Source organism: Brachyistius frenatus, unplaced genomic scaffold (assembly GCF_029030835.1).
Source record: "Brachyistius frenatus isolate BFR_SWC_R1_liver_20210118 unplaced genomic scaffold, ASM2903083v1 Contig_55, whole genome shotgun sequence".
NCBI classification, from domain to species: Eukaryota; Metazoa; Chordata; class Actinopteri; family Embiotocidae; genus Brachyistius; species Brachyistius frenatus.
The window spans coordinates 2,411,820-2,434,584 of record NW_027210654.1 but is presented as its reverse complement, the minus strand read 5'-3'; the positions used below and the strand labels follow the sequence as shown (position 1 = coordinate 2,434,584).

At 44.2% G+C, this 22,765-nt stretch overlaps 1 protein-coding gene across 3 annotated transcripts in view; it reads left to right on the top strand.

Moving 5' to 3' along the window:
* LOC138624820 (solute carrier family 45 member 3) overlaps window positions 1–22,369 on the top strand; it is a 29,471-nt gene extending 7,102 nt beyond the window's left edge. For 2 of the 3 annotated variants that reach the window (XM_069705356.1, XM_069705358.1), the window contains exons 2-6: window positions 10,443–10,801; window positions 13,699–13,889; window positions 14,655–15,318; window positions 18,229–18,494; window positions 18,590–22,369. In XM_069705356.1, coding sequence (XP_069561457.1) covers window positions 10,654–10,801; window positions 13,699–13,889; window positions 14,655–15,318; window positions 18,229–18,494; window positions 18,590–19,033 — 1,713 coding nt within the window. In that variant the 5' untranslated portion in view covers window positions 10,443–10,653 and the 3' untranslated portion in view covers window positions 19,034–22,369. Of the gene's footprint in view, window positions 1–3,587; window positions 3,753–10,442; window positions 10,802–13,698; window positions 13,890–14,654; window positions 15,319–18,228; window positions 18,495–18,589 lie in introns of those variants that run through there. The other variant, XM_069705357.1, reaches the window with a different exon arrangement.
* Window positions 22,370–22,765: the final 396 nt, after the last annotated feature.

Below are 22,765 nucleotides of genomic sequence, written 5' to 3'. Positions count from 1 at the left end.
TGTGTGCGCGCGCGTGTGTGTGTGTGTGTGTGTGTGTGCGCACCCAAGATTAAGTATATGGTGTGTGTTCGTGTTCATTCTAAGAGGGAGAGAAAGGACTTTGCCCTTCTCTTCTATCCTTACCATCTGGTTTGTGTAGCATTTAACTGAGGCGTTAATCATTGTGCCTGGGGGCCACTACTGCTCTGACAACAGCTGGAAAAGGGAGATGGACCTGTTGATGTCCATCTGTCCCTCTGTGTGTTTGTCCTCCGTGCACTGCTGTATGAACTGTATCTCTGCAGCTGTAAGGTTCATGACCTTGGTGTTCCACAAAGTTTATCGAAAAACAGCTGGAGCAGCCTTCATACAGCTATTTCCTCTGCCGGTAATGTCTCTCAGCCTTTAACTTCCCATTCAGTAACTCTCGACCTACATTTATAGTTTGCGGAGTTGCCTTTATTGCCGGCTATTGGAAGGAACTGCACACTGTAAAGGCCACTACGTACTTGCTGCATCCTTGTGGCTGTCGGTGTCCTTCTGTGCTGTGCCAGATGAGATGTGCTAGAAAAGCAAATTGGATACTTGTTTTATGTGCTGTATGTGCAGTGGCCCCCAAAGGCCACTGAATACTTCAGGCTAAATGTATAAATGTGGGTGTATTAGATAACAAAGTGTCAAATGCAAATGGTATTTGTTTTAGAGAAAGTTGGCATTATGTGCTAAATTAATATAAACCATTTAAACTACTTATTTTACAGAAGATCCAGCCATGTATTTTGTATTGCTGTCACAGACTCAGGAATTTAAATATTTCTAGCTATTTTTGTGATGTGCTTTATGATTATTATCACAGAAAATGTTTTCATATCACTTTCTTTATTGGGTAGTAGTTGAAAATAACCTCAACTTTGAATTTATGCCAATTCCTGCCGTTTTACAGCTAAATGTCACACAAACGTTTGTAAATTGCATCGCAGTTGCTGCTAATTCAAGCATATTTAATCACACAATTCTGGAAAAAAACAGATTTGTTTTAGTTTATTTGATTAGGTACCCATGTCAGTCCTGAAATTCTCTAGCAGGAAAAAAAACAACCTACAAACTTAACTTGTTGGTCAACTTGTTTGCTTTGAGTTTATCTTCTCTTCAGGTGTGTCGTGGCTCTTGTGCAGTATTGAACCTTGATGGGATGTAACACTGCGTGTCTCTCAGGCACAGCTTTATGGATCGATTGCACCATTTCATGATTGAATTTAAATTATTCATGATACTGAGGCTGCTGTGACAGCACTGTGACCATGTGCAACAGATGGCTCTCTATAACTAAAATACTGATGGGATTTTTAAGCCTTCGGGGTGGGAGGTTGTTTAGAATAATCTTGGACTAGCTATGTTAAAATAACTCCTGGAGAATGTTAACTGTCTGGTGCTCTTGGATGGCCATTGGAGCAGTGCTAATCCTGAAGGCTCCACATGTTAAAAGCTATTGGGTATGTATGGAAGCTCAGCATCAGCATCACGTATTTACTTAAAGGTTAATTTGCTGTGGAAGCACACAATGAGTGATTGATCCCTCCCGTCCCGTCCTTCGTGCAATGTATAATGTGGGTGACATTTAGGCTTTATTGGGTCCCTGCTGCTTCTCCAAGAGCAGTAGCCCTTGAGTTCTATTTCTGATGCACTGTTTTGGTTTTCTTGGTTTATCAAAGCGGAGAGCGCAGTGTGCCGTAGCTTATTATGGGCATGTTGGGTTTGGCTGGTGCGGCAGAAGCCGGGTTTGTGGAGAAGGCTACCATGGAATTAAAGCCTTCTTGGCCTGCCAGGGAGCTCATGCATCTTTAGCCAAAACTGTAGTCAAGCGCACAGACACACACACACACACACACACACACACACACACACACACACACACACACACACACACACACACACACACACACACACACACACACACACACACACACACACACACATTGTGTTAACAATAGTAACATAAATGCAGCACAGACAAAAAAAAAAGGCAAAACCTCTGCAAAGCTTTGTCGCAGTATCGGCTCATGTAGTAACGGAGCCATTTGTAGAGAGCTGTCCGCTGGTTGGGAACAGTAAGTGTCTGGTATGTGTGGAACTTTAAGTTTTGAGGTGTCTTGGCTGGAGCTTCTGGGTTTTTTTCTTTTTTCTTTTTCGGTGTATACATCATTATTCTCAGCATACGGTTCCCCTGGACTGACACACAATGAAAAGCTGTCTGGTGTTTTCCATTCCTTGCTAATTATTAGACCACTGTGAGTGTGTGCGTTGGAGACGTGCATATTTGCACTTGAGGTGGGTAATTGCACACCGATGAGCTACTATACATTTGCCAACAAAGACGGGTAGTGTTCTGTGCGTACCGTAATGAGTTGTGTATATATATCCGAACAAAAGATTTGAGAGGAGGAACCCTTTTCTGTAAGTGAGGACACGAGACATGCAGACGGAGTTGACGAGGCCCGGCCGTTCTCTTAAATGGTATTTTTAGTATTGTCTTAATTCCAGGCAAGCCGCTCCTGTTGCAGAGGGAAGGGACTGCCAGCAGCCGTTCTCCGCACTCTGCTCTATTGATCCGCCTCTGGGCTCCAGAAGCGGAGATTCCTTAAAGCCAGTCGTAGTCTAATGACATTACTCAACACCCCAACCCACCCGCCCGCCCACCGCTAACCACCCCTCCCCCTCCCCCCACACACACTTTAGATCTCCCTGCGCTCCACTTTTCTTCTTCCTCTCACTGTTATCAAATTAAAAGCTTTTCTATAGAGGGTTGGTCTTGGCCTGCAGGCGTTGGGTACATCCATGGCAGCCAGCCGGATGGTGGAGTGATTGTGTGTGTGTGTGTGTGTGTGTGTGTGTGTGTGTGTGTGTGTGTGTGTGTGTGTGTGTGTGTGTGTGTGTGTGTGTGTGTGTGTGTGTGTGTGTGTGTGTGTGTGTGTGTGTGTGTGTTCGTGTCGACTGAAATAGGCTTCTTGCTGGCTGAGCTGGTGAACCAGGAACAGGGTTAAGGCAGTCCACGGACCAGCAGCCATGCAGGAGTATAAGCTTAACTAAGACTGGGGCTGGAAGAAGGGAGGTAATGAGAGAGGGTCGGAGAGCTGCCCCTGCCCTGATAGGCGGCTGAACATGATACAGGGTCGGGGGGGGGGGGGGTATGTACAGAACTTTTAGGGAGTGGTTATAGATAGTGAGAGAAGGGGTGGGGGGGTGTGGCCTCAGCGTGGGGTTGTTAAATGATATCAATTCATTCTTTGTTTCCTCACTGCATCTTTTTCCCCAACACAGGTGAGTGTGTGTCTCTTGCTAACCTTTATATCTCAGGTCAAGGCTTGAGGCTTTCAGGAAACATTTTTGAGGGGGAGAAAGACAGAAACGGGTCATTTTGTGAGACAGATACAGACAGACAGAAACCAGCAGGATTCCTCAAGTGCTTTGGGATTTTCCCAATTCCCACCTTACAGGCTGAGACACAGAGGAGAGGGAGGGAGGGAGGGAGAATAATGGGAGGGATGCAAAGGAGGTGGGCTAAATAAGAGGGGAAGGAAGGGGACTGAGAAAGAAGCAGGATAAAAAAAGAGTCAGACTCTTGCTAGAAGCAGGTGGTCAGAGGAGTCTGTATGGATACGCTCTGCATGCGAGTAGGGAGTGTTGATTGGATAGAGTGCAAGTAGCCTTTTAAAATAGACTAGATGCAAAATTTTCAGCAGATGGACCTTTTTTGAGTTTTTCTTCTGTGGATGGTGAGTATCATTTTGCCTAATCACTCTAATCCTTTGTGGCTCATCATGTTGTTTTACTACTATCACACATGTTCTTGGATCGTCTTACCTCTGTGCAGAGGGCCTGAAGTGCAGTTAGTTAATGCACAATGAATAATAAGGATGCAGTTTCTCTTTGTGAGCACTTTGAGCAATATAATGACATTTGGGCTTTTTAGATGCTGTCATTCAGCCAAGCATGATGAATTTCTTCTGAATTTGATTAGCTCATTGTAGTGTATCAAATTAAACTGTTGCTCTTATACGAGATGGTAAAAGGTCAACTGTCTCACTTTTATTTTAAAAGTCTGATTTAAGCGATGCTGTTGACTTTCAAGGTCTGCTATGACCTTTCATCATTTTAAAAAGAATATTATTATTAAAATATATACTACATGTGCATCTAAGAGTCAAATCGGAGTTGGAAGATAAGCCTGGGCAGATTCATCATTTGAATGCAAGCAAAACAAAGTGTTAATACATTAATAATATATGACAATAAAAATCGACAGCAATTAAGTAACAGTTTCTGGCATGCTGTGGATTAGTTGGAATAGAGATCGGAACAAAAATTGGCAGTGTAAAGATAAAATGATATAAAACACGGACATGCTATTGAGAAGTGAATCATAAAATGCCATCATACACTTTTCCTGCATCCTAGAAATAAAAAGTAATGCTTACATGTTGCAACGTTGTTGATCAGAAAGACAATCTCACGGCAATTAACTAGCTGTTAACTCGACCTAATTACAATTTTGACCGCTCTATTAACTAAATGTAAACACACCTGATCATGGTTCAATGGAAACTCATTAGCGTTTGGATTCCCTCTTATCGGCTTTTTAGTGACTGGAAAGCCAGAGTTTTTGGGGAGCCACGTTATCAGCCACATTGGCTCACAAGAGGCTTCACGGCCAAACTCTGCTACACTCCATTGTTGTGCTATTTGCATGGGCCAGTATGATAGTGGTCACCTCCCTGAGGCATAGCAGGCTTCATTCTCCCGTCCAGGCTTTCCCTCGGTTCACCCCGTGGCACACGCACGCACTCTAATCCCACAGCAGGGCAACCCAACTTGGCTTGCATTCCTCTCATGTCCACCTGATAAGTGGCTGTGTTTAAGTGTGTGTGTGTGTGTGTGTGTGTGTGTTACTCTATTTGTGTGTAGTCCTGCTTAGATAAGCACAGATACTTTTCTCCACTCACTTTTCCCATGTTTGGGTCCACTGGTGTAGAGATGCGGTTTATAAAAAAAAAAAAAAAAAGAGTATTGGGCTGATCCTGTGCTGTGAAGCAATGCATTTAATGAATGACTGAATTGGATTGATGGGGATTGTAAATTTTCCTCCCTAGAAACAGAAATGACACCATCATCCTACAATAAATATTGAAGATACTTATAGCATCGCTCTCTCAGGAGCCATGAACTATTAGTTTCTTGTCATCCTTTTGCTCTTCTAGTCTTCAGGGACTTATTCTGAGTCATCGTCCTAATTATGTGCAGAGAGATAGAAAAGGGACTTCACATTCTGGCACAGCAAAGAGTGTCATTGGACCCTCCAGAAATAAGACAAGGTCGTCTTTCCCGCTCCAGTATGAGATGCGTGTCCCCTCCATCGTATCTTCTCACAGAAGCACTAAACTAAATAACTTAAAATAACTGGCGACAGGTTGACTGTTTCATTTGACTTGGCTGCACAGTACAGGAGAACATTAGCGGCAATCATCCCGCTGCTGTTGCCCTCCTTGAAACACTAGGGGTTGGTCACATGGTTTGCGGTGAAAGGCGGGGTCAGGGGGTCACGGTGACGGATGTGGGTTTAAGATTACGGGCTGGGGGGTAGGGTCAGCACGATCAGGCCAGCCTTTCAAGTGAGCAGGGACAGAACACAAATCAAAACACTAAACTTTTTTTTATTGAAGTCTGTTAAAGACGTTCCGTGTCATTATCCAGTTTTCAGTGCCAGAAGGAAACGGCGTGTTTGGGGGAAAGCCAGTGATGGGGCTCTGGTCGAGGGATCGTCTGGGTGAAACGCCGGGGAACGACGTAGAACACCTGTTTGGGTGGAGCGTCGGGGAAATGGAGAAAAAGAGGGGCTACGAGTTATTTTCTGAAGAAGGAGGTGTTTTAAAATGATAAGTGTTTGCATGCAAAATGTTGTATGGAAGTTCAAGTTTAAGCATTTATTTTACAAAGAGATTAATTTACTGATTCAAGCATTTCAAGTGCAATTCTTTTCAGACATTTGCACAGTTAATGTAAAGACGCAGTTAGAAACGACTTTGCCACGGATGGGCTTCCAATCATCATGTCCACGAGAATTAAAAATATTTCAACTTTTTTGCACCTGTCCCTGGGCTTTATGATCGTGCTTCATGAATGTCCGAAGATAAAAGGAAGAAGCAGACACTGCTGGGAAACAAACGGAAAACGTCCAGGTTCCCGATGAGCTCTGAATTCAGCCGGAGGCTGAGCTAAACAGAAACGCACGCACAGACACACTCCGCCACACATGGTTGGTCTGTCTATCACTACTTAGCAAACAGCCAACCAGACAGTTGGTACGTTGTCTGCTTGGGGTGAATACACTCAAATGGGCCAACAGTCAAATTCATCCAAATGATGCAAAGCAGAGAAAAGCCTTTAAAAGTTTAGCTTTGACTTGAGCCCATGCAGGCACTTGAATTTAGAAACGGTGGTGGTATATGAACTGAGAGTTGAAGAGTGGAAAGCAGCTGATTACAGCTGATATACAGCTGCTTATACAGGAAGAGAAATTTGCTTGATTGTCTAAAGGAAGGAAAACACCTTTCAAGAGCTGTTAAAGTGCCTGATTGTAAATGATGAAGGAAATGTTGGAGAGGAAATGAAACGGGTGGCAATATGAGTTTATTCATTCATATCAGACATGTGGATAGAAGATGTAGAGCACAGGTTGTGTCAGTGTACAGGTCTGCCAATCAAATGGGTAGAAACCCAGACATTTATATGTAGAGATCCCACATCTAAAGAGAGCACATGTTGAGGACTTGTTTCTAGTAGTAACCAGTCTGATACCTTCTGATTATGACATGATTTACTGATATCCCTCTTTCAACGACGGTGCCAAGTTAGCACAATTACAAAAAGCGTTGGTGGTCATGTTAAGGCATCATTGTTCACTGCTCATTAGGCGCTGCTCCATCTTAACTTGTTTGTGTTATTCAGAAAACAGAGACGAGCCGCACAGGACGGTTTTGCAGGAAGTAAGCCAGGCAAGCAGCCGTCCTAAAGGCTGGTCCCGCTGTCCCTCCGTGCAGCCGGCCGGGCCCATTTAATGTGTGCAGGAACTGAAAGGGAGAAAAGGCCACAGTGCCGCAGCCATTCAGCTTGAGCCAAACCGACAAGCAGACCCTCCCGCTGAGGTTCGATGCAGCCACAGCCTCCACTGTGTTCGTGGCTCTGATGTCATCTCGGAGAAATTCCTTCCCCTCTTCTCATCCAAACCCCGGTGTCTGGTGGGATACCCCCCAACACTCACACACTCACACACACACTTTCCATATCCCACCATCTAAATGAACCCTGCATCAATACTAAACTGGAGCTGATACCTCACTATATCACATTACTCTCCCTGGCACAATGTATACAATGCCTGTTTTGTGTTGTAAGAATACCGCTCAGAGTCATTAGGACCTTTTTGGGGGGGATGGGAGGGATTGCCACTGCTGTGGCTGAATAGGGTTTTTTGGTAATGGAGGAGAGGAAGAGCGCACAAAAGCAGCCGCCCTCCTCCACCTCCCCGCCGTCACCAGCTGAGCTCAGATTGTAGTGTTTAAACACGTAAATTGAGCAGGAGAGACGTTTGTCTAACAGCGCGAGCGTGTGTCTCCAAGGCTCTGGGAAGACGGAGGGCATGACTGGAATACATTGTTGGGTCAGGTGTCATTAAGTAAGCGCTGGAACGACTGCGTGGGATGCGCGTGTGTGTGTGTGTGTGTGTGTGTGTGTGTGTGTGTGTCTGTATATATGTGTGTGTGTGTCTCTCTTGCGTATCCCTAGAACACAAACTTGAGAGCTCTGTTCTGCTTTGAGGCAGTGCGGCAAACATCGGTTATAGAGGACCATATTTACAATAGACAAGTGGATTTTATTTTTAAATTTGACTTTGAGGTGAATAAATGGACTCCGCACTACATTTCGATCCCTGCCAACGTCTTGCAATCCTTCCATCATCTGTCTGACTGGCCGCCGCCGATCGGGTCAGGACTTAAAGCAACCATTCAATTTACAAAAAACCCTGAGCTCGGGTAGACAAATAAGATTTCTCTATTCTTGCCACGGGGGAGCCTTCTGTTTTCAGTGAGATAGTCTGACAGAGAGTCAGCTGGGGCCGCGATAGAAAAGCATTCGCATTGAGACTCGGAACCATACAGGCATAACCAGTCGTGGGCAGATATGTCAAAAGGGTCCTCTTAGAATGCAGGTCAGAGACGAAGCTGACCTCAGGGGCTGAGGAAGGCTGGAGGAAGAAATGCAGAGGGGAGGGACGGAGGGTGCACACACACACACACACACACACGCGTATAGACTGTGTGGGTGGGAGGTTGTAGTGGCCAGACAGGCCGAAGGGGGCAAAGGCTGGTCCCCTGATGGGTGTCTTTCAGTGTGCCCAGGCTGGGTGGGAATGAGATCTGACGGGTTTAAAATGGTCCTCTCTCTGTGCGAGCCAGGCCCCTGATAGGTCCAGCCTGCTAACACTGTTGCATTGTCCCCTCAGATTTTCAAAGAGCCTCTATCAAAGGACTCATAATGACGGAGTATAAGTGCCCACAGAAATCTGATGACGTTCATTTAACATCATTGATTAGAATGATATGAAAAGCACAAGAGGTTTTTGATGGGCTTCCTAGTTGATAACTGGAGCTACAATGTCGTAAGGCCTCAGGCCTGTGTAGTTGGAGAAAAAAAAAAAGTATGTCTTCAGTTCAGTTGATTCCTCCTTTTATTTATCAGGTTGTCTTAGCACACGTTGCCCAACGTAAGAGATTATTTTTCTCTTGAAATACTGGCCAAGCACAGAGCTGAGCACATTTCGTGTGATTAACCGAGTCTTGTTAGCGAGGATGACATCCATTTTGTTTGCCGCGAGAGAACAGATGGGCAGCATTGGCAGAGAAATGTCACACCAAATGCAAATATAGCACCTTGTTGTTTTTATATTTGCGGCTGTTCTGACCGTTCTTGCTTTTCCCCTCTGCTTTAAAAGAACACGCACTTCATTGGTGGATGATGACGATAACGATTATCTTGGTTTTACCTGTTTTTTTTTTGTTTTTTTTTTCCAGCTTGCGAGGAAGCAGAGAGATCTGTACATGAACTGCACAGATTGTAGCACAGTGATATGTTTCTGGAGAACTTGTTGCCTCATCAGTCTGCATAGTATACTGTCTCTCTTCACTTTAAATCTCTGTATAAAATGGCTCGTTCTTTGTTTTTATATTGAAAGCCGTGCCAAATATTTGAGGATTTTCTAAATCGGCTTGTTCATCTTGTGCTTCTCCTTTTTTCAAATTGATAAAAAATGAATCAAAATTAATGAATAACTAATGACTGATGGGATTATTTTCAGATAGACCGCCAGAAAACGAATAAGAAGGAATGACTTTAGGTAGCAACACCGAAATAATTAGTGGAGAAATTTTATTGACTTAGAATTTTATGATAGAAGTTGAATGGGAGTCTATTTAGCCGGAGTTTTTTTGGACCCAACTTCTAGTGGTATTGAGGCTTAAAGCACCAAACCATCGGCCTCATTTTTCAGACCCAAAAACGACATCCACTTTTATATACAGTGAATGATTTAAACCTAGCATTGGAAGACATGCCGTATAATATCATCCCTTATACTCCTGACTTACTCTACCCTCCTGCCTACTTTCTCTGCAGTAAGCGCCCTCTCAGGTGCTAAAGAGCGTCTCCTCGCACACTCAGCTCAACGATGGCAGTAATCTGCTGAAAGTTTCTGGAAGGAGGATCTCGCAAATATGACTCAAGCTGCAATCAGAGCTTAATAATACACATAATGACAGGGTCAGCCATGGGAAGGGTGGATTTTAGATCCTCCCTCTAATGCTGGTGTTACTACGGAGGAGGGAAAGGGAGAAGTAGTAAGGATAGAGATGGGAAATTAAAGCGCAGACTGGTATTTTGAAGGGTAAAGGTTGCTTTTTTTTAACGCACGGTAGATTTAATTTTTTTAAAACAGAGAAAAAGAATTCGCTGAGCAAATGGTTTGCCACGTCACTCCAGCTGACTCATCTTTGTCCGCCTGTTGTTTTTCCTGCTGCCCTGAAGGTGTTGGTGCTGAGCTCAGAGGACTCCTATCAATATCATTGCCTTTCTAGTGTTGTCGCTATTTCCGTGTTCCTGGAAAATATGTCGCAAACTGTGTGGATTAGCTTGTGTTGTGAGAAAGCTGTCAGTGTTGACATTCCCTGTGCAACCCGAGGCCGCTGACATCCAGGTGTAGTGACCTGGGAGTGACCCGTCTAACATGGCATGCCACAGTCTGAAACGGCAGCAAATTATATACTGTAGGACATACCGTGCAGAGGCGGTGTGAAAGCTGTGTGTCGTGTTTCTTTACCTTTCCCTGCTCTAAAGTCAAACTCTCTGCTCTTCAGATCCCAGGATGCTGAGAAGAGGATGAGTCCTCCAGGCCATCGGAGACATCCACGCGTCTTTGCCACTGTCCCTCCCCGACAGTCCTCTAGTCCCACCGGGGCACCATCTGCCTCCCCGTGCTCCCCCACTCGCCCCTGTCCGGGTGCCTCCCCCCTCCCCCAGTAGTGGACATCCCAGAGGGGAGGAAAGGCGACCCCAGCCCCTGTAAATATGCCTGGATGGAGGGCTCAGTGGCGTCTCGTCCTGCTGAACTCCCTGACCTGCGGCCTGGAGATCTGCGTGGCAGCTGGGATCACATACGTGCCCCCGCTGTTGCTGGAGGCCGGAGTGGAGGAGCGCTACATGACCATGGTGCTAGGTAAGAGCTCGGTAAAGACCGAAAGAAGGGGGGGGGGATCTAATTACCAGGCCTCTTTGGTACCTCATACTGCGCGCCTCATTCTCTCGCATGTATGACATGCATGCATCGTCTCTTTCTGACAAGGCATTCATTTAACATGAAAGGCAAAGGTGGGACAACCCTCGTTCACATACACATTTTCACATTCCTTCTGCAGGATCGCTGCGATTCAACCATCTCTTGTTTGGCTTCTTTAATGACCACATGCGTGACTGTTTTTCACCCGAGTGTTTCAAATGATAACTTTTTATAGCTCTTCATTGTCATTTGTTTATTTCGCATTGTGCTGAAAAGAGGTTGAACTGTATTTGCTGTGGTTAGAATAAAGCTATAATACAACCTGAAATTGATCTCATTAGTATCTAGTATTGTAAATCACAACAAGCCTCTGAGGAATGTATGTTTTATAAATTTAAATATATAAAAGATGTGACCTTGTCCAGTGGTAGCCAAATTAGTTTGGCAGTGGGGGGTGTGAATGTGCCTCCGGGGCTCTTATCTTCATTCCCATTCAGGTCATAAAGACATAATTGAGGCCTTTAGAGAAATTAGTGGCCAAATCACCTGTTGTTTTGTCGGTATGGTAATCAGGCACCATGTGAAAGGCAGCAGGAGAGCGACTATCTCCAGACTGACGGGCACATTGTGTTGCCTCTTGCAGTTCTTCGACTTCTTATCAGTGAGGGAAAAAAACCAAAGTAACAATGATTTCACTAAATCTATTCTTCTGTCTTTCTTTTGTATCCATTAAGAAGGGCTCAGCTGGAAACAACAATGTATAAATCTGTGATCAGAACCTTGTAGACCTCCTGGCTTGTAACATACAGGATACAAAACATTTTACTCGCAGTGTACTGACAGTTAAGTGCACCATTATATTCAGGAACCCTGGGGAAAGAAACCTTGAAAAGCATCTAATTTGACTCTGTCCAGCAGAAACACGCACCACAAACATAGTGTTGAGTATGTGCAGCTGATGACTGCGCCATTGTGCCTCGCTAACGTATAATTGTGGTGGTGTATTTGTGGCCTAGTTGCCTTTTCAATCTAACAATAGGAAGAAATGACCAAAACTATTCTGAACTATTTCTGAATCTTGACGCTTCTGAATTTGTGGCATGTGTCTAAATACACCTAATTGGCATCACCGATATGGTATATGTGTATTCGTACACTGGGTTTACTTTGTAAGTGACGTGAATAGTTGCATTATCCTGTAACCCCATTCACATGGTTCCCACTGAGACGTCTCTTTGAGACATTGTCTTGTGACTATACAGATGATAGATACAATTCCACCGAACCAAAAGGCTCCGTGTGTGTGTGACACAAGTGGCTATTCAAGGTTTAAGATTCAACACTATACACTTCTACTCTTCCATTTCTCCCAACAGCTGCCGGTGATATGAAGAAAAATGATTTCATTGTAGAGTTCCTCCCAAACCGGCTGCACTGTAAACCTATCTGGAAATGGTACTCAACCTATTTCTCATATCCCTGTGTTATAATGGAGTGCCACAGTGTTATTTCAATGAAGATAGATATTGTGTCTTGGGAGGCCAATAGCTAATTTCCCCGAGCAGTAGTGTCAGGTTCTCGGATGGCTGCTTTCTACTTTATCCAATAGCCATTTGTTGGCTGCGTCTTCCTCCAGTTGTTAGTTTTTCTTCCTCTAGTTCCCCCTTCTGTTAGTGAAGAAGATTCTCTCTCTGCTTTTTGGAACTGAAGAGTAAAAGAGTGTATTTAGTTCAGGATTTACTGTAAGAAAGAAAACACCTTGTGGAATGTGGCATGTGTTATACGAGATCGAATCATATGTATGGGTTTGGTTAGACGGCACACTGTGTGTGTGTGTGTGTGTGTGTGTGTGTGTGTGTGTGTGTGTGTGTGTGTGTGTGTGTGTGTGTGTGTGTGTGTGTGTGTGTGTGTTTCAGTGACTGAGTGGGGGGGGGGTGTGTGAGACAGTTAGTCTTACAGCTGTAGATGGTGAGGATTGTTATGATGGGCCCCCACAGCTGCAGCAGGAATGAATGTGGTGGAGGGCTTGACTGTCTGGCTGCTGTCAACTTGTCTGTCTTTCTCAGTTCACCTGCCCGTCTCGCTGTCTGTGTTCGTCTGTTCAGCTTACTGACTTCAGGCTCTCTCTCCCCGTGTTTCAGTTTCTTGTCAAACTGGAGAATGACCAAAGATTGATTGCAGAGCCCTGTATTGGTTGTGTTTTCTGTACGTGCATGTGGGCATGAACCTTCTGGTGAGAATGTAAACAAAAACCTTCCTGACTATAATAAAAACTCCACAGGGGACCTTTTTTTAAATGGCAAAATCTAGCACGGCGGTTGGGTCACTTTAGATGTTGCCTGTGTGTCTGCAAGCGAACACCCAGTGTGCCAGGGTGTGTCCTAATTAGCTCGACCCAGCCAGGTGAGGCTGATGAGCTGCTACCTTCAGGCAGCAGGCCATCTGTAGGAGTCATCACCGGCAGTCAGGGATGATGACAGAGGGACGCATGCAGCTCGCCCACCCTGGTAGGTCAGGAACAAGGAGGACCTGACGGGGCCAATAAAAGACGAGCTGAAAAGCTCCTGTTGTAGATCACGGCAGAGATTTTATAGATGAAAATCTGGTTGGAAAATATGAATGGAAAAGCAATCAGGGTTTTGGAAGGAAAATAAATCTTTTCTCGCAGAGTGTATTTCAACTTTATTGAATTCATATGTTTATATTTAGAACTTTCTTAGAATTTCTTCTCAATTTGTCCACCTGCCTTGTGTCTTTACTGTTTCTCTTTCACTGTATGTTGTGTTTTGTTTGTGTGTTGTCTGACTTCCTGTGTGCATCCCTGGTTGTAACTGCAGGTATCGGGCCAGTGCTCGGCCTCCTGTTCATCCCTCTGATCGGCTCGGCCAGTGACCACTGCAACAGCAGTTACGGCAGGAGACGGCCTTTCATCTGGCTGTTGTCTCTGGGAGTCCTTGTGGCACTTTTCATCATTCCCCACGCCGACGTCCTCGCAGCACGTCTGGCTTGGGGCGGACGCACCGTCCAGGTAGGATGAGTTTATCGTTTACGTCATTTTGTAATTCTACCTACAAAGTGCACAAGACAAGAAAGCAGCTCGTGTTGGTTATAATTCAGACATTAGCAGCTGGATGTGGGGTTAGTTTAGGAACCCAGCCTCCTTATTATAGACTCTATATAAAAGTGGACGTAGCTTCCGGGTCGGAAAAATGAGGCCGATGCAGAAGTGCCTTAAGCTGCAATACCACCGAGTGCCACTAAAGATTGGCTCCAAAAAGCCTCCAGCTCCATAGACTCCCATTCAACTCGTCGCCGATAATTCTAAGCCAATAAAATTTGAGTTTTTCTGGCTAAAGTCGTTCCTTCTTATTCGTTTTCTGGCCGTCCATCTGAAAATAATCCCGTCATTGATTAGAAAATAAGATTCAAAAAGCTGTGTTTTTTGGGAGCGCGTCTGTTTGATTGACAGGCCTGTGGTGCAGTCAGGTTACGGCTATCGGCGGGCGGGACGTAGTATCATTGGGTTTCCAATCAGATGGAGTCAGATCCACCTCTCGCTCCCCCCCAGCTCGTCCAAATATGGTCACGTCTGGCTGTAAATTGCTCCGAACTAGCAAGATGGCGCCGACCAAAATCCGAACTCGATGCTACATAACGGCCGTTCACAAACCGACGGGTGACGTCACTGCTGGTTACTGCTTGGTCCTCCCATGTATTATTCAGTTGAGATTTGGATAATTAAAAGAACTGTTCAAGTTTAAAATGTAACTTTCTTTCATGTAATCTGTTCCAGGTGGGCTTCCTCATCCTCGGCGTGGGGCTCCTTGACTTTTGTGGACAGGTGTGCTTCACGCCGTTGGAGGCTCTGTTGTCGGACCTGTACCGGGACGAGGAGGAGTGCGGCCAAGCCTTTGCAATGTTCTCCTTCATGGTCAGCTTGGGAGGCTGCGTGGGCTATTTACTACCTTCGCTGGACTGGAGCCGCGGTCTGCTCTCGGTTTACCTAGGAGGCCAGGCCGAGTGCCTCTTTTTCCTCCTCATCCTCATCTTCGTCTTCAGTGTGCTCATCACCATGAAGGTGTCTGAGGAACCCTTGTGTGCCAGCAGCGGTTTGGCAGGATCGGGGTCTTTACTGGAGTCTGGGGCCGGGCCCACGGAGGCCAGCAGGTGCGGCGTGCCGCGCTCGTGCTGCTACCTGCTGAAGTGCAAACTCAGGCTGCTCAAGTCCGGACCCTTACTGTGCTTACTGAGAACATGCTGGTCCATGACCCCGGCCATCTACCGGAGCTACTGCCACGTCCCGCGGGTCATGAGGCAGCTGTGTGTCGCTCAGCTCTGCAGCTGGATGGCCGTCATGTCCTTTATGCTTTTCTACACCGACTTTGTGGGGGAAGGTCTGTACGAGGGCGTGCCCAGTGCATTGCCAGGAAGTGTGTCCAGGCAACGATACGATGACGGTTAGACGACTTCTTTATACAATATATTGAAGATTTATGTCTATTTATTATTGTAACTATTTATTATTTGCATGTCACTGTGGTGTACACACTAGATGCGAGCTTTATTCATCTCTTCATGAGAGATTAGCCTGTTCAAGCACTGTTTACAACATGGATTTACCAAATATAGCAAAGTAAACAAACAAAAATATTTATCAAAATTCCACTTTGTTATTGTTAACTAAAACATGAAAACTAGTGCTGCACTTTCAAACTAAAATATGTCTTTAATAATAGCTCCACTTAAAATGATTATTAGAATCACAATTCCACTTTGAGTTGCTGTAATAACTTCCACCCTATCGTCAGCTTCCAGTAGCTGGTCATCGTGTTTTTACCTCTGCCACCTGTCCACGTAGCGAAATCCAGTTCCAGTTGTTGTTCTCCTCTCTCTCAGCAGCAGGATGCACTCACATCCTTCTGTCATGAGACACACAGGCAGAAAATTTTGTTTCTGAATACGCGTCTTCCTCCTGCACTCATTTTGGTTCTTGTTCTGGGAAACATCCCTCAAAAATCAGCCGCTGACTTGCAGACTCTTAAGACAACACTGTGTACTAATTCCATTTAAGAACTAACACATATTTTGGTTACTTGGGCTTAAGCCAATGTCAAGCCAATTTATTTCACAATTCCAGGTATTACTTTCCAACCCTGCACTTCAGAAACTGTAAACAAATACGCGCCGTATTCATCCCCACCTGTTCCAGCTCCGTAAATCACTTACTGTTACCGTCACTAATCCTGCCAGACACTTTTATGGCATTATTCTGTAGCTATATGCATGGCTGTGTGATTATACCCTGTAGACAGTCTAAAGGCAGGTAAACCTGAACAAACCGGTTGTGGCGGTGGTGTCAGAGGGTATTTTACCAGACAGTGAATGATGACGATTAGCATGTGGTAAACAAACGGGAGGCAGACACGTTTCAGATGTATTACCCAAGTGGGCCATGTGAGAGTTAAGTGTGAAGTCTCTGTCCAGCCAGACTTCCTGTCTTGCATCCTACTTCCCTCCCTTCTTTTGGCCTTTTCATTACTTCTCTCAACTAACAATTATGTACTTTTCAGATTCCCTTTTCATTTTTTTAATCCCTTCCTACTACTGGCTACTTAGTGTTTTATCCTTTTAATCTGAGTACTCAACCGTCCCTCTCTTTCACCTTTTGCCCTCTTTCATTTTCCATCCGTCCTTCTGCATTCTTTTCTCCGTCCTCTTTGTCCACTTCTGTCTCCTCCTTTCCTACTTTTGTTTACCTTCTGCCCCCCCCTCCCCCCCATCTCTGCTCCATGTGATTGCTGGACCACGAGGAATGTCACACTCAAAGAATTAATGTCAAGCAATCAGCACACAAAGAACATGTTCATTCAAGTCAGGTAGACGGCCAAAGCGCACAATTCTTGAGGTCTGTCTGAGCTTTGTTTGTTTAATCTGAAACACAGTGAATGTTATTAAACCACATCATTCGGTCTGCAGATGCTCCTCTGCATGAGGGTGATCTGCTTTGTTTAAAGTTACATTGGCCATTTAAAAAAAAATAAAAATAAAAATTTTACCTAATTTTTTTAACACTATCCCTTTATCTGTAAAGCTTACACTATGGAAGCGGCTGTTTTCCCAAACTGCAGCGGTTCTCCTCTGCACAGAGTCAGAAGCATTCTGGCTCAGTCCCATATCTCTCAAGGGTTGAATTTCGGTCCTCATTACCCTCTATAGTGTTTGTAAATTGGGCTCGGCAGCTTTGCTTTCCAGGAGTAATATGATCCACATACTCCGTCCACACAAGCTAGTCTGCTGCTGAACTCCTGACCCACACTGTTCACCAAGAGCAAGGGAAGATCAGGATATTAGCAGGCTGAAATAAATCACAGCCCGGAGATGGAATCTTTTTATAGTAATAAAAAAAAAAAGTATAACATTTATTAGGCGGCCAAACATACGGGGATAAACTGGGATCGTTATTTAAAAGGGAACAATTTTCCCTTGATGTACAAAATCCCACAACTGATTTCGGTTCTTTGATTCTGTCAAAAGATGGAAAACAAAAGTTTCATATTTCCGTCTGATTGAAAAATCAAGTTCAAAGGTACGAGGCAAATGCAGCTTTATTTGCACTGTTTTATTTCATCATTAAATACATATCATCGTGAGAACGTTATTTACCGTCAGCTGCGGTATCAAGAACTTTGCTTCCATTTGCTGCTTTTATGGTTTTAGATCATGGACATGATGCATCACATGATTAAAATCCCCCGTTTACTGACTGTTAATGTGTTAATTCGGGAACTGAAAAGCTTTTGACACGATGCAGCGGACAAGGAAGGAAGGAAGGTGACATAAATTAATCTCATTTTGCCGAGGAGTGTGCAAATCCCTCCTGTGTTGTTTGAATTTTAAATTCCACTTTGGTCAGTTGGTGCGACATCTTTATAAATGCTTGTTGTCTGGTTTTGCTAACTGGGCCAGACTTGGGCCAGGAGGCACGTTGCCTCAGTAAACAACGACCGGCCTGTGTGTCTTGCTCTTTCAGGCTTTTCATGGATTTATCTAAGGTTAGTTCTGCCTGTGATGGTCCAAGTTGGTCCACCCAAACAGTTTGTTTGCGCTGAGGAGCTCTTTGATTGTTACAATGGCAGCCATCCTTCATTGGCTCTCCTGGTTGTAACCATAGACTTTATATAAAAGTGGACGTAGTGTCCGGGTCTGACAAATTAGGCTAATTAGGCTGCAATACCACCGGGTGCCACTAGAGGTTAGGGTTAGGGTTAGGGTTAGATCTTCCAAAGGCTTTATAACGGCCGTTCACAAACCAATGGGTGTCACTGTTAGTTGCCGCTTTGTTGTAACACTGACATTTGTCTTTCCAGGAATCCGTATGGGCAGTCTGGGCTTGTTCCTGCAGTGTGCTACCTCAACCTTCTTCTCTCTGGTCATGAGTCGTTTGGTGCGCCATTTTGGGTCCCGGTGGGTCTACGTGAGCAGCATGGTGAGCTTCACGGTCTCTGCGTCGGTCATCTGCCTGTCAAAAAGTGTTGTCTTGGTCACCGTAATGGCAGCTCTCACTGGCTATGCGTATGCAACGCTGCAGACTCTGCCTTACACACTCACCTGCCATTACCACCAGGAGAAAGAGGTAAGAACATGAGTAACACATTTAAATACCAGAATGGTATGTTGAAAAACATCCGCCTGATTGAGTAAGCTGGTTGTTTTCTCGTCTCATTTCAGGTCTTTATGCCAAAAAGGATAACCAAAAGCATGCATAAAAATGGTCTAGCAGCCAAGCGGGACTCCGTGTATTTGACTCCTGTGGAAGAGGAGGGTGGATTGAACCACAAGGCAGGGCCTCCCTACAAGCATACCTTCTTCAACCAGGACAGTTACGAGTACTATCCCGGCCCAAAGAGCCAGAACAGCTCATCTCTCGGCTCCGGCGGCGCTGAGCAGGACGAGGCCGAGTCGGGGTTTGAGAAACGTGGCGTGGGCTTGGACTTCGCCATCTTAGACAGCACCTTTCTCCTCTCTCAGGTTTTCCCCACCCTCTTCATGGGCATGATTGTTCAGTTCGCACAGTCCGTCACTGCCTACATCGCCAGCTCAGCCATATTCGGAGCCGTCGCCATCTACCTGGCCAGTCACATCGTCTTTGACCAAAAGGACCTCAGAAGCTGAAGACTTGAATACAAAAGATGAGAGCGGGATGGAATCACAGATAATCAATCAATCAATCCAACCATCCATCCATCCATCCATCCATCCATCAATCATTCAGGGTCCATGTGGGGAAGTCAGCAGTGCACTGCTGTTCCCAGAATGCTTTGTGCTAGTGTCGTCTGTTTGCTTTAATGAAAGTTCTTGAGTTGAGGAAGTGTACCCGTCGGTGTGTGGCCGGTTACGTGAAAGTGGCCAATGACAGAAAAAGTCACAGGAGCCATGTTTCCTGCCAGTGAGGTGCGGTACAGCAGGAATAGTTACCAACCACCTGATGAGTCGACACCACCTGCGTGCTCAGGTCAGGTGTGGTCCACACTTCTCTGAAAGCTATTGAATTACATAGAAATCTCTCTAAAAAAAAAAAAAAAAAAAAAAAAACTTCTTGTTGTTACATCATTTCTGTCCATGTTTTTTCTCAGGTACCATCAAGCGGGTTTATCGCAGAACTCGTCAACCTCAGATACACAGCTACTGCCCTTTATGGTGTTTACAGTCTTATACCGAGCGCCCCACAGTTTTGGAACGTATTGGCTCGTCCAGACTCATGCGCAGAATCACAGAGGCGATCTGGAGACTGGTCATATTTTATTATATATTGAATTTAACTAAAGGGTAAACCCCCTGAAGATGCATCATGTTGTTTTTTTCCTCAATCTTACTAAGAAAATCCCGTTTTACGGCACAATTGCAGAATGGTTAAATTGATGCATTCAGAAAATAGAAGTACGAGTGGGACCAGTAGACTTGTCTTTCCAGGATACAAAAATAAAAAATAAACACGCATAAAGGAGTGCTCTAGCGATACAGACCTGCTTAGAGACGGATTTAAAAAGAACGGTTAAAATGTCTGTATCATCTCTCGTTAGACCTGCCCTACCTGTCGTCATTCAAGCACCATGCTCTCTGATTATAATGCAGATGTTCTGTCAATTATTTGAAATCTCTAGCTCAAAGTTGCCGGACTGTTGCTCAGCTTAACTTTTCTTCACTGTGATTATAGTCTGGAAACCCTGTTCACATTAAGGTCTGCCAGGCCACTCAGAAGAGTTGACCAATTAGCGACCAGTAGAGTGGCTCAGTGCAATGATGCTTAAATTGAGCATTATTTTGTAAATGTAGTTGTAGTGATGCAAAATTTTCAGGACGTGTGGCGATCAAAGCCGATTGGTTAAAGGCTGATCTGGTAGTTTTAAATTAACCCGACGTCTACACCCGGTAGGATGGAACAACTGGAAACAGTTCTGTATGGAAAGTGGCCACACCCATGAATTCACACTGTAAATTTTTGCGGTGACACCAGTCTGCAAAATAACCCCAATGACATCACTATGATCTCATTGGAGTTATTTAAAATAGAAGTAAACTATTTTCACTGGCTGACTGTCACTCAACGATGAATAAACTGACTATATGTAGAATTGGTGGAGTACTTATAGATTTAGCTGTACTCTGATATCCCCCCCCCCCCACCTAGATTCATTTAATACTTAATGAGAAATTTTACTGCAAATATTTTATATACAAAGTTACTGTATATCCCTATGGGACTTCTGTTATGCAACCTGCTGAGGTGAGGTTACTGGGTTACTGACTGTGGTGGTTTAAGAATGAAGCTGTTCACTCAGACTGGAATACCGTCCAGATGAATGAGTCTAGTGTAACAGGACTGCTCATCCTGTCCAGCTACGCTTCTGATCCGGACAGTTGTCTCAGGTTACTACCTTGTTTTAGTGACCCCCCCCCCTCCCCAATACTGTTACTGATGAAACACTTTCCCTGCTGCCTATAACCTCATGTTCTTTTTTTTTTTTTACTGTATTTTCAAGTGACAATCTCGGACATCCAGATGGGCTTCTTGTGTAATGCTGGGGGTGCACGGTAAAAATGTAGGGTGACGTGTCGTGGATGACCACTTCATAGCACCCATTCCTGAAATCTCCCCCCCCCCCCCAAAAAAAAAAAAAAAAGTCATGCAGTAAATGAAAACAGTTGGTTACTGAAAATCACGTGAAGTGTGGGCACTGTATACGACGGGCCGACGGTCACGCTGAATTTAACTCTGTGTGTGCGTGCGCATAACGTGGAGGCCAGACTGAGAAAGCATGAGTAATATTTTAAGTGTGAGGTATTGACTTTCGCCCAAACTATGTTACAGTACATTGTGGCTTTCAGTCAAGCTTTTGATTTCTCATTGGTCAGATGATGGAAACGCAATGTTTGTGTCACAATCAGTGAGTCCATCAGAGAAGTTTTAAAAAAAAGTTTTTATCCTGCTCGTCTGATCCTACACAAATAGGGCGATAAATCAGTTTGAGCAGATACAAATAGTCCCAAAGGATGTTATTGCCGTAGTTGTGCTCAGCATGGAGGATCGGAGGATTTGTCATGTTGTCATTACTGCGTAGTCCAACGCTCGACTTGTCCTTTTCACCCTGAAACGCACAGGAAAATATCGTCCAGCAGTAGCTGAAGTGTCAGAAAAACGGTCGTTTTTACAAGTGCCTGTACATTTTTCAAACATGTTTTTGTACATATGTATTTATTTATTATGCGTTTATTACAAAAAATAGCATGTATTAAACTATTGGACTCTTCGGCATCTTTTTATAGGTGCAAGGGTGAAGGCTGTTTCTGTGAAAAAAAAAGATAAATTATTTGTATAGATATGGTATAGAAACATCCTCAAAGCTATAATTTATTTTAACATGACCCACTTTATCCTGTAGCTTTGGTAACATCACGGGGCGTTTTACTGATGTCTGCTGTCAGTATCATATCGGTTTCAGGTGACAATACTGCCAGTGGAGCGTGTGAAGGTGAAAACTTTACAGTCACATGACTGAGATGCTCTGTGAGGTTTATTTTTTCCGCTGCAAGGAATCTTCTCATTTTGTCAATCCTGCTTTTTCTGGGTCTCATATAACCACTTGTTTCTTCTTCTGCATCACAGGTCTGTTATATTGTTTAACTAGTACTGCAGATATCTAATAGGATGGGTGGAGTTTCTTTCCACTCTCCACTGTTGCCCTATAAACCAAATGACCTGTTTGATATAAACAAAAAGTGCCAATGGTCAGACTATGTTTAGGCCAGAAGTTGTCATGTTTTGATATGACTTTTCTTTTTTTTTCTTTTTTAAATCACAATATTTCAGTCACTTATGTCAATGTCATTAATGCATTCAGCCACAAGGAAAAGGTTGTACTTCATTGTTATTGTACATCTATCAGATTGTGTATAAATATGCAGTTACAAATAGATTTTATACAAAATAAAAGAACTGCATTGCAAAGAGATGTTGTCCGAGTCATTTTATAAAACATATTCTCCTTTACAATATCAAAAGAAATGGTAATTAGTTATTAGTAGTAATTAATCCGAAAATATTACAATAGAGGTCAACGCATTTTATTTGGATTAATCTGAAATAAGATTTGAATCTTACTGTTAATTTAAATGGTTTTTTTTTTTTAATGTTTTGTGTCTGAAGTCTCCAGTTTGCCCAGTAAAGCCCGAAGGCTCCACGAGTAGTTTAAAATGAATTTGGAAATGGTGCCATCCTTTGGAAATCTCGGGGAAGTGGTGTGCAGGAGAGCCGCTGGTGCGCAACTGCGCTGGCCCCACTGACGCATGGGCATGCTGCTGGTGGCATTATCTGTTACATGGAAAAGACGATAGGCTTTCATGTTG